The sequence below is a fragment of the Macaca fascicularis genome, chromosome 11 (genome assembly GCF_037993035.2).
Source record: "Macaca fascicularis isolate 582-1 chromosome 11, T2T-MFA8v1.1".
Taxonomy (NCBI): Eukaryota; Metazoa; Chordata; class Mammalia; order Primates; family Cercopithecidae; genus Macaca; species Macaca fascicularis.
The window spans coordinates 35,342,805-35,354,645 of NC_088385.1; the positions used below are offsets into that span (position 1 = coordinate 35,342,805).

Genomic DNA, 11,841 nt, shown 5'->3' on the forward strand with positions numbered 1-11,841 from the left:
TGGCCAGGCTGGTCTCAAACTCCTGGCCTCAAGCGATTTGCCCAGCTTGGCCTCCCAAAGTGCTGGGATTACAGGTGTGAGCCACCACACACTGCCTCACAATTCCTTACACTACTTCTTTTTCATTGTTCCTCGTCACTACAAAAAGGAGAGCAGGAAGGATAAGATACGAAAGCCAGCATTTCTTTCTCTTCTGAAGTATAATTTTAAAAAGAGATTAACGCTGAAAGTCATGTTTTTTTATGGTAATCAAGGTTTGCACATCAGAAAATAAAACATCCCATCATTAAACAAATATTTATTAACCAGCCCATAAAAATAATGAAGTTACTCACACTGAGTCCTAGGCCATTCTATTTTTCTGATTTGCATAAGCAAAGGTCTCAGTTCTGCAGCCAGCCCTTCAGAGGTCTTGAGAATGAAGGATGGTTAAGTTTATTTGGACAACATGAAGGACTTTTCATCATAACTGAAGCCATTTTATAATGTAGAAGTTTCTTTTTCCTATTTTAAGTAAGGAAAGTCCATTCTTGAGAATATGTTGTCCAACAACTAAAACACTCTCAGGATTTGTTACTTGTCGGTGATTGATGCTGACTCCGCCTTCTGTTATCATTCGATACCTAAAAAACAGAAACGTTTAGTAAGTAGAGAGATCCAATCACTGTTGATCTGTCCCCCAAAAAGGACTGTTCACTTAGATTTCAGAGGCCCTCCAATTGAGAACATGTGGCCCTGGACTGTTACCTTCATGTTTGCTCTATTATTAATAGATTCTGCCTCCCTTTAATGCTCTTTGTTTTTTGTTTCTTTTTGAGACACAGTCTTGCTCTGTAGCCCAGGCTGGCGTGATCTCAGCTCACTGCAACTTCCGCCTCCTGCGTTCTAAGTGATTCTTCTGCCTCAGCCTCCAGAGTAGCTGGGATTACAGGTGCATGCCACCACACCTGGCTAATTTTGTATTTTTAGTAGAGACGGGTTTTGCAATGTTGGCCAGGCTGGTCTCAAACTCCTGACTTCAGGTGATCCACCTGCTTCGGCCTCCTAAAGTGCTGGGAATACAGGTGTGAATCACTGCGCCTGGCCGGAATTTATGCCTATGCATCTGAGATGCAAGGCATAAAGGTAAATTTCTTGTTTGGCGGAGAAAAAGAGCTGGCATATCTCACTGCTTTTGCTAACTATTCAGTTGGTAGTGGCTTTAAAAACGAAGTGAATAGGAATAATGGAGAATTCCCTCCCACCACCTTGGGGAAAAAAAAATCACAGAAAAGAAACTTCCAAAAATAAAAGAGAACAATGTTGCTTTCAGTAAACTATCCATGAGACACAAGTCACAACTACAGTGTTAGCTACTGTTGCTTTCAGTAAACTATCCATGAGACACAAGTCACAACTACAGTGTTAGCTACAGAAATCTTTAGGAAATTTGCTTATGAAGCTGGAAAGTCCTTGCAAATTATATTGAGACTATGCAAATAGCAAATTGTTAAAATGAAAAATTTTCTTAAAAATGAAATTGGTTGGTTTCAGAAACTGGAGATCCATAGCTGATCTAATACATCAGATTACTAACCAAAATTTTTGATGGCATATATAAAGTTAAATAAATTTCACTGGAGTTATTTATCATCCAACTAATTCACTAAACATTTACAGAGCTCTATGTGCTAAATATAAATGGTACTGCAATCTAGCAGAGAGATAAAGACAAATAAATGAACAATGACAACACACTGTGATTAATGCTGACCTAGGAGAAGCTGGGCACGGTGGCTCACGCCTGTAATCTTAGCACTTTGACAGGCCGAGGCGGGCAGATCACAAGGTCAGGAGATCAAGACCATCCTGCCTAACATGGTGAAACCCCGTCTCTACTAAAAAATACAAAAAAAATTAGCCAGGTGTGGTGGCGGGCGCCTGTAATCCCAGCTACTCGGGAGGCTGAGGCAGAACTGCTTGAACCCAGGAGGCAGAGGTTGCAGTGAGCTGAGATCGCGCCACTGCACTCCGGCCTGGGCAACAGAGCGAGACTTTGTCTCAAGAAAAAACCAAAAAAGACCTAGGAGAAGTTGTTCTAGGAGCACACTGGGTAGGTGAGGGCTGAACATTTCACTGAAAAAAGAGATACTTAAACTGGGAGTGAAGCTACCTTGACAATCGTCAGGAAACGGGAGCAGCTAGAAAGAGGTAAGATCTGCGAAGTCAGGGCTACAGCATGGCTAGATCTTGGAAGTCCTTAATAAAGATAAATGGTGGTTTTTCTCTCATCTGAATGTGTTACCAAATAAAATTAAGAAACAACTACTGACATAGTTTTAAAAATATTTTTATACCTTTTTTTTTTGGGTAGAGACGGAGTCTCACTACATTCTTGACCACACAGATCTCAAATTCCTGGCCCCACGCAATCCTCCCGCCCCTGGCCTTCCAAAGTGCTGGGATTACAGGTGTGAGCCACCATAGCTGGCCATGGACATGGTTTTATAAAAATCATCTTTCTACTTAAGGCAGATTCCTTTTTTTTAGAAAGTATTATTTTACGTTGTCTGCTGGTTTCCAGATGATGTTCTATGTTTTATTTAATTAGAGCCCTGGCTAAATCAGATGTGGTGTCATCTTCAGTAGTGGTAAAGCTTCCAGTATTAGTGAACACACCATAGTAACGCTGAGAAGAAAACAAAATCTGCTTCCATAGTGAGGAAAATTATTTGTCTCAGTGACGTACTCTAGGGAAGTATATGACACCAGCCTCAAATTCACTGTGTATTAAAGCAGCAGATGAGGGAATCACTAAGGTGGAGTGGTAGGTGATGCATAGGGAGACAGTGGGTGCTTTCTCCAGGCAGAATAATCTAGGACTCTTTAGGACAGAGGCAAACAATCCAAGACAATTGAAAGAACAGCAGCTATAACAAATGTCATTCATAATCACGGCCATGATATGGCTGATAAGCATTTGACTTATGTGTGAATTCCTGTAAAAGAGGCACCCGGGGGACTTGCGGCTACCCAACACTTCTCCTTCCATTTCACTGCTCATTTAAAAATGGACAAGCATCAATTATATGCTGAATTATTTTTTGTGAAACACCTTATTCCTTAATACCTCATAACTGAGGAATTAAAATATTCTACTCAATTCCTGAATAGAAAATGCAATTCTCAAGGGGATTATTATATAATTTACAATAATAGTCTTATGACGTTAGTAGGTCAGTGCAAAAGTACTTGCGGTTTTGGCCATTATATGCTCATTTCATTTTCAGAAATTCAGATAATACTATCGATAGGTAACCTTTCCCATCCCTGAATATAAAGAGGATACAGACTATGAGAGGGGCTGGGTGAATCTGTTACACAGGGCCTCTGTTTCTGCGTCCCTCTAAAATTGTAACCATATCCCTAAGCCGTACACTGATGCCCCTATATTTACTGAACAACATGTCCCTCAAATGCACTTTTCCAGTGTTGAAGGGAAGACTGGGTTAGATGTAGTAAGAGACAGTATATGAGTATTGTACTATTATAGAAAATGTAAGGTATTTTCAAAAATAAGTACTCTCAGGCTATACTTTATTCTTGGACTAAACTAACTTTTCTAAGGAAGAGATGCCACTAAAGCATTGTCAGGAAAACACCCTCTCTGGAAACACATGCTGTGAACTGTGACATTTTATTTATTTATTGTTTGAGACGGAGTCTCGCTCTGTCGCCCAGGCTGGAGTGCAGTGGTGGGATCTCTGCTCACTGCAAGCTCCGCCTCCCAAGTTGACACCATTCTCCTGCCTCAGCCTCCCAAGTAGCTGGGACTACAGGCGCCAGCCACCACGCCCGGCTAATTTTTTGTATTTTTAGTAGAGACGGGGTTTCACCGTGTTAGCCAGGATGGTATCCATCTCCTGACCTCGTGATCCGCCTGCTTCGGCCTCCCAAAGTGCTGGGATTACAGGCGTGAGCCACTGCTCCTGGCCTTGTGAACTGTAACATTTAATGGTGAATTAACTGTAAATCTAAAAGTTAAATAATCTTACCCTCGGGGACCATCTGGAATGGCATTTGCTTTGCGGCAGGTATCTAGGACACTTGTTCCAGGATCGAGAAAAAGTTCAGAAAACGGAGCTTCTTTAAACAACTCTTTTAACTCCTGATCAGACATGACCTCCAGTGCATCTATGCTACTGTGATAAAGGGCTTGTGTACACCTGAAAAACACATTTTAAGAGCCACATTATATAAATGTTTATTCAAATACATGTTCTAATACCCATTAACCAATTATAGAGTGTCCAAGTTCTAGACTAAAAGTTTTTTTTTTTGAGATGGAGTCTTGCTCTGTTGCTCTGGCTGGATTGCAATGGTGTGATCTCGGCTCACTGCAACCTCCGCCTCCTGGGTTCAAGCGATTCTCCTGCCTCAGCCTCCTGAGTAGCTGGGATTACAGGCGTGTGCCACCACGCCCAGCAAATTTTTGTATTTTTAGTAGAGATGGGGTTTCACCATGTTGGTCAGGCTGGTCTCGAACTCCTTACCTCGTGATCCGCTCACCTTGGCCTCCCGATGTGCTGGGATTACAGGCGTGAGCCACTGCGCCCGGCCTAGACTAAAAGTTTTTTAAACATCTATCTGGTAAAATTTATGAACTTAATTCAAGATAATCCTTCTTTCCAATAAACGGGCTATTTTAAATTGCTAAGTCAAATACTGACTGACAATCCTTGTAATAAACGACAAGATAACCCTAAAACAGCATACCTCCTACTTTTCTCATGTCCATCCACTAAATAACTATCAGGTGTTAATTCTACTAAATGACTACCTTTTAGCAGAATCCAATCCTTCTCGTCCATGAACAAGCTTTGTTACTTCTGCTGCCAGTCGTTTCTGAGCACCCCGCCTTTCTGGCTCTTTGACATGCAGCTGCATGATATGATCAATCTCTGGAAGGGGCAGGAAAGTGAACAGCTTCAGGTACCTTTGGGACAAAAAATAAAGAGTTACACTTATATCACATACCTAATTTATATGTCCAGCTCCTTTACCCTTTAAAGTTTTCCTGCTTATTTTTAAATATGAAACAAACATACAGAAACATACTGAACATAGTAAATCCCATGCACATATCACCCAGATTTAAGGTGTTACTATTTTGGCATCTTTGTTTTCAATTTCCTTTTTTTTTTTTTTTTGAGATGGGGGGTCTTGCTGTTGCCCAGACTGGAGTGCAGTGGCATGATCATGGCTCACTGTAACCTCAACCTCCTGGGCTCAACCAATTCTACCACCTCAGCCTCCCAAGTAGCCGGGACCACAGGCTTTGCCACCACACCTGGCTAATTTGTTAATTTTTTTTTTTAAAGACAGGGTCTCCGGTGTTGCCCAGGCTGGTCTCAAACTCCTGGGCTCAAGTGATCCTCTTGTCTCAGCCTCCCAAAGTGTTGGGATTATGGGTGTGAGCCACCACACCCAGCCTCATGTATCCTTTTTAAAAGGAACAAAATAGGCATAGATGAAGGCCCCAGTCCAATCACGTTCCCTGCCTTGCCCCCAGAGATAACCATAAATCTAAGTTTATGTGCTGCCATCCTTCCCAAGCGTGTTTTTATACTTTTATGTGCATGTGGCCATAAAAAAAACTACTGTGTAATTTTAAAAACTGATATAAATCAGTTTGCTCTGCATAATGATGCTCCTGTCAATGACGGACTGCATCTATCCGCCATCCCCAACCATTTTGGCACCAGGGGGCGGCAGGGAGGGAAGCTGGTTTCAGAATGAAACTGTTTCACTTCAGATCATCAGGCATTTGTTAGATCCTCATAAGGAGTGTGCAACCTAGTCTCTTGCATGCGCAGTTCACAACAGGGTTTGTGCTCCTATGGGAATCTAATGCCACAGGGGATCTGACAGGAGATGGAACCCAGGTGGTAATGCTCGCTCGCCTGCCCCTCAGCTCCTGTTGTGCGGCCCTGTTACCAATAGGCCACAGACTGGTACGGTCTACCAGTGGTCCATAACATTATAATACCATAGTTTACAGTACCTTTTCTACATTTACGTATACAAATACCCTCGTGTTACCATTGCCTTCAATAGTTAGTACAGTCATGTGCTGTACATGTTTCTGCCCTAGGAAGGGTACACTGTATAGCCTAGGTGTGTAGTAGGCTACGCTATCTGTGTTTGCATGGGGACACTCTATGATATTTGCAATGATGAAATCACCTAACAACACATTTCCCAGAACATATCCCTGTTGTTAAGTGATATATGACTATTAATATCATCCTATATGTATTCTCTTTTTAAACTTTTTCTTTGGTGAAATACCTAACACACAGAAAAAAGTACATTATTCGCAAATATACAGCTTAATGAATCATAAAACATCTACGTAACCATTACCATGGTCAAGAAATACAATATTGGGCTGGGCGCGGTGGCTCATGCCTGTAATCCCAGCACTTTGGGAGGCCGAGGTGGGTGGATCACGAGGTCAGGAGATTTGAGACCAGCCTGGACAACATGGTGAACCCCATCTCTATTAAAAAATACAAAAAAAGTCCCAGCTACTCAGAAGGCTGAGGCAGGAGAATCACTTGAACCCGGCAGGTGGAGGTTGCAGTGAGCCGATATTGCGCCACTGCACTCCAGCCTGGTGACAGAGGTGAGACTCCATCTCAAAAAAAGAAAAGAAAAGAAAAGAAATACAGTATTGCCCTTACCCAAGAATGCGCAAATATATCACACACCCCTCCAAGTTAATCACTATTTTGCCTTTGATAGTAATCACTTCCTTGTCTTTCCTGATACTTTTAACATCTCAGTATGCCTCCCTTAAGAGCATCACTTAATTTTGCCTGTCTGTAGGATTTTATATAAAAGGAATCATACAGAATTTATTTTCCGGCACGTTGATATGTTTAGGCGAGTCATCCATGATTCTGCATGTACAGCATTCCATGCTATGATTATCCTGCAACGTGTTTTTCTGTGAACTTTTGTGCTGTTTCTATTTTTAGACAATTGCTATTAATGCTGCTCTGAATAGCCTCATATACCACTCTTGGTGCATATGTGCATTAATTTCTGTTGGGTATATGCCCAGAAGAGGAAATGCTGGATCACAGGTTATGTGCACATTTAGCTTTAGTAGGTACTGCCAAATGTTTTCCCAAAGTGGTTCTATACGTTTATTCTTCCACCACCTTGGGACAGTCTTGTCAGCACTTGGTTCTGCCAGCTCTTTTGTTTAGCCATTCTGGAGGGTGCATAATGGTATCTCGTTGTGCCCTTTATCTTGTATTTTTTCTTCTCCGTATGAAGGCTAAGCACCTTTTTATATGTTTTTGGCCTTTGGACAGGATCTTTGTGAAGTACCTGTTCAAGTCTGTTTCCCTTGTTCTGCTGGGTTGTCTTTTTCTCACTGGCTTAGAGAAATTTCTGTTTTTAACATTAAAATAACTATGTTTAATATAGTATTTACATAGTTTTTTCATTTTTAATTTTTGAAATTATTTAAACAATTTTTTGTGGGTATATAGGTGTATATACTTACGGGGTGCATGAGATGTTTTGATACAGACATGCAATGTGAAATAAGAAATTCTTTATATTAATTTGAATACAAGCCCTTTATCATTTAGATACATGTACTAAAAATAGCAATCTTTTCCCACTCTTAACAGTGACTCATGATGAACAGATCTTATTTTTAATTTAGTCTAACTTACCTATCTCTTCCTTTTGTGTCCTGTTTAAGAATCTTTCTCTATCTTAAAGTCATAAAGGCATTTTCCTATTTATCTAAAAGCTTTATTGTTTTGTCTTTTGATACAGATTTAGGTCTATAATCTACCTGGAATCGACTTTTGTGTACTATGTAAGGTTAAGTTTCATTTTATTCACCCACAAAGACATCTAACTAATGGAGCAATATTCACTGAAGACTGTCTTCCCAAACTACAATGCCACCTTTGCCAGAGATAAGGAGACCATATATGCTAGAGTGTGTCTGGATTCTCTAATCTGTGCCATTGGTCTTTAAACGTGTACCTTTAAACCTAAAGGTCATTATTAGAAATAATGAGTTTGGCAAAGTTGCTAGATTTAAAGGTAATATATATAAAGTAATTGTATTTCTAAACACCAGAACCAGATAGAAAATGCAATTTTCAAAAAGATTATCAATTATCTAGGCTGGGTGCGGTAGCTCAAGCCTGTAATCCCAGCACTTTGTGAGGCTGAGGAGGGTGGATCACTTGAGGTCAGGAGTTCAAGACAGCCTGGCCAACATGGCGAAACCCTGCCTCTACAAAAATACAAAAATTAGCCGGGCATGGTGGCACATGCCTGTAGTCCCAGCTACTCAGGAGAATCGCTTGAACCCAGGAAGCGGAGGACACTCCAGCCTGGGCAACAAAACGAGACACTGTCTCAAAAAAAAAAAAAAAAGATTATCAATTCTCAATACATCAAAACCCCAGGACTATATCGTCAAACATTCTAGGACTAAATCTAAAGAGGAAAAAACCATAATTACTGAAATTTTATAATAAGGCATGATAATCTTCCACGCTGTTCTTCAAAAACATCTTGGCCAATCTTAGCCCTTTTTATTTCTATGTCAATCTTACAATGAGCTTGTCAAGTTCCACAAAAAGCCGGTTTAGATATGGTTGGTGCTGTACTAAATGTGGATGAAATCCAGAACTGGTATCTTGGCCGGGTGTGGGGGCTCATGCCTGTAAGCCCAGCACTTTGGGAGTCCGAGGCAGGTTGATTGCTTGAGTCTAGGAGTTTGAGACCAGCCTGGGTAACATGGTGAAACCCCACCTCTACTAAAAAATAAAACACAAAATTAGCTGGGCATAGTGGTGTGCACCTGAGCCTGGGAATTCCAGGATACAGTGAGCCAAGATTGTGCCATTACACTCCAGCCTGGGCAATGGGAGTGAGATTCTGTTTCAAAAAAAAACAAAAAAGAACTGATATATTTTTGTACTATTAATATGGTCTAACTCTTCATTTTGTCTTTATTTTGCTCAATAGCATCTTTTAATATTTTGCAGGAAAGTCATTTATTATTAAGTCTTAAAGAATTATTCCTAGATTACTTTGATGTTACAGAGTATCAAAATATTTTTTTCACTTTTTGTTGCAGGTATGTTTGTTTCTCATTAATTCATATTCTCCCAAGAGTTTAAGGCAATTTAATTTAAGGAGAAAATCATTTCTTAAGAGAATCTTTAAAGTCATATTTGTGAGAGAAGAAAGACAAAGGAAAAATAAGGGTAGTCAAGTTTAAGATGAAAGGAGTGAAAAAACTAGAATATGCAGGTGATAAAATCCTAAGAACTTGCTAGATATAGATCAAAAAGTTGGCTCTACATTTTCTAGCCATCCACTGTGGTTTTTCTGCTTTAACCAACAAAGTGTTTAACTTTAGAACACAGTAAAAATTAGTCTTCTATGATGTAATGGTTTATGTGCAGACAGAAACTAAGTTAAAAACAAAAAAACTATAAAGTGTACATAGATTCAATGGCTAAAATTATATCATGAGTTTATGGTGTCAATTTTTCTGAGCCCATTATTCAGAACTCACCTTTCCACTGAATCGTCTGGTTGCCTGACAAAGAATTGATACAATTCAAATGGAGATGTCTTATCTCTGTTTAGCCAAACAGCGTTGCCAGCAGACTTTCCCAGCTTTGCTCCAGTTGTACTTGTAATTAGAGGAACGGTGATTCCAAATACATCTTCTCCAGTCAACCTATGCATAAAGAACAATTTCATTATGTGCCTCAAGCAAAGTCGTGGTAGGTTCTACTGTTCACCTTCCAGATTTCTTTCTGGTTACTTGCTCCAGGAAAACTTCCTTGATCTCCTAAATCTGAATTCTTGTCCCTCTTATGTACTGTTACAGTACTCACCCTATTCATTCTGAATCTCATGAGTGGTTCCAGGCAGTTTCTAGGCAGGCCAAGGGGAAGTGCTACTTAACAATGGACTAGAGATTTTGAAAGGCTGAGTGGGAAGGAGAAAACTGGGTGAAGGGGTGTCAGGAAGAGACACTAAAGGAAATGTTCTAAATGCCTTTTAAACATGTGTTTTGCTCTGTAGCACATGAGCTAGCCCTATCCTTCACCTCTCTCAAGAAAATGCTATTAGACCCGCATTACTTGTCAGTTATTTGGAGTTGAAAAAACTTTTTGAGATACCAACCAAGGACTAACAATTAGGGTGCAGAGCTAAAGCAGAGGCTAGCTACTCAAGGAGGTCCAGTCATGTTCTAGTATAAACACACAAAAGCAGTTTCTCTAATTAGAAAGGACGACTTAGGGGAACCAAAACAGGCCGACCAAATCTTCACTAGTGGTCTGTTTCCTGCAGAGCTCTAGAATACACGGTTTCCTTTTTTTTTTTTTTTTTAGATGGAGTCTCCCTCTGTTGCCCAGGCTGGAGTGCTGTGGCGCTATCTCGGCTCACTGCTAACCTTCGCCTCCCGAGTTCAAGCCATTCTCCTGCCTCAGCCTCCAGAAGAGCTGGGATTACAGGCGTGCATCACCACGCCCAGCTAATTTTTAGAATACACCGTTTACTCTTAATACCCTTAATTCAGCCCTTTAGTTCTTATTAGCCAGTGTTATTAACGCCATTATAGAGCCTTAATGGGGATAAAACCAACAAGAGCTGGAACGAAGGGCAGCAACCTACAATCCTAAGAGTAAATCACAGGCTACTAGTGTGTAAATTATTTGGTCCCAGGATTTCCCCAGGGTCTAAAGGCACTTACTTGTTGATGAACTCATATCCGGACATAATGTTGCCTAGTTGATCAGATCCGCCCAGCTGGACCCTGCATCCATAACGCTGGAAGAGGTAATAGAAGTCATAGGCCTGGAGCACCTGGTAAAAGAATTCGGCCAAGCTCATGCCTTCCGCGCTCTTGAGCCGCAGCTGCACGCTCTGCCGGCTCAGCAGCGTCCCCATGCGGAAGTGACCCCCAACTGCCGCCAGAAAGTCCACCAGGTGCTGCTTCTGGTACCAGGCCGAGTTGTCCAGCACAGTGAAGCTGCCCCAGGAGCGCCCATCAGTGAAAAGCTGCTGGTGATTAGCCGCCAGAGCCTCAAGCCCTAGGCGCAGGGCGCGCGCGTTGGCTCGCACGCGCTCTGTCTCCAGCGCCTCGCGTTCCTTGGTACGGCCGCTCGGGTCTCCCAGGCGCGCCGTGGCGCCTCCCACCAGCGCGATCACGTTGTGGCCCGCTCGCTGCAAATGAAACAGGCCCAGCAGCGCAAGAAGATGGCCCACATGAAGCGAGTCTGCCGTGGGGTCGAAGCCACAGTAAATGGTTTGGGGAAAACTCGCCGTGCCACGGTCGAAGAGCTCTGGGAGTTCTATTTTCGTCCCCGTCTCCGGGAAGAAGTCCTTGAACAGTCCTCGAGCCTTCTGCGCTGCCAGTAACCCCTGAGGGCCCGAGTGGGCCTTACGCAGCCCCAAGGGCAAGAAAACTGAGAGATTTAGGGTACCAGACCAGCGGCCCCAGGAAAAGGACCGAAAGATGGGCGCCGCCATATTGATGGCGGCACGAAGGGAATGCTGGGATTGCAGAGGCCCCGCCACACCCACCTGCTTGCCGCGCCTAGGGAAGGTACGTCAGTGTTTTTCTGCGCATGCCCAAGGCGGTTACGTAGTTACGGAGCTTGCGCTCTCAGCAGTTGAGTTCCGACTCCAAGTGGCGATTCCGCCTTAGAGCCGTCGCTTTAAGTTCCCTGAAACTTAATTTCCCCATTCGCAGTGTGGATCTGCTTGATAGTTCCTACCTCATAAGACTGTTGT

The 11,841-nt window shown here is 42.2% G+C and overlaps 1 protein-coding gene across 1 annotated transcript; it reads right to left on the minus strand.

Moving 5' to 3' along the window:
• Positions 1-283: 283 nt before the first annotated feature.
• On the minus strand, positions 284-11,600 carry YARS2 (tyrosyl-tRNA synthetase 2). Its single transcript, XM_045365006.2, has 5 exons — positions 10,799-11,600; positions 9,608-9,775; positions 4,820-4,975; positions 4,035-4,205; positions 284-623 (listed from the first exon to the last, which is right to left on the minus strand). Exons 1-5 carry the CDS (start codon positions 11,575-11,577, stop codon positions 464-466), a joined length of 1,434 nt encoding a protein of 477 aa, XP_045220941.1. The 5' UTR covers positions 11,578-11,600; the 3' UTR covers positions 284-463.
• Between the last annotated feature and the right edge of the window lie 241 nt (positions 11,601-11,841).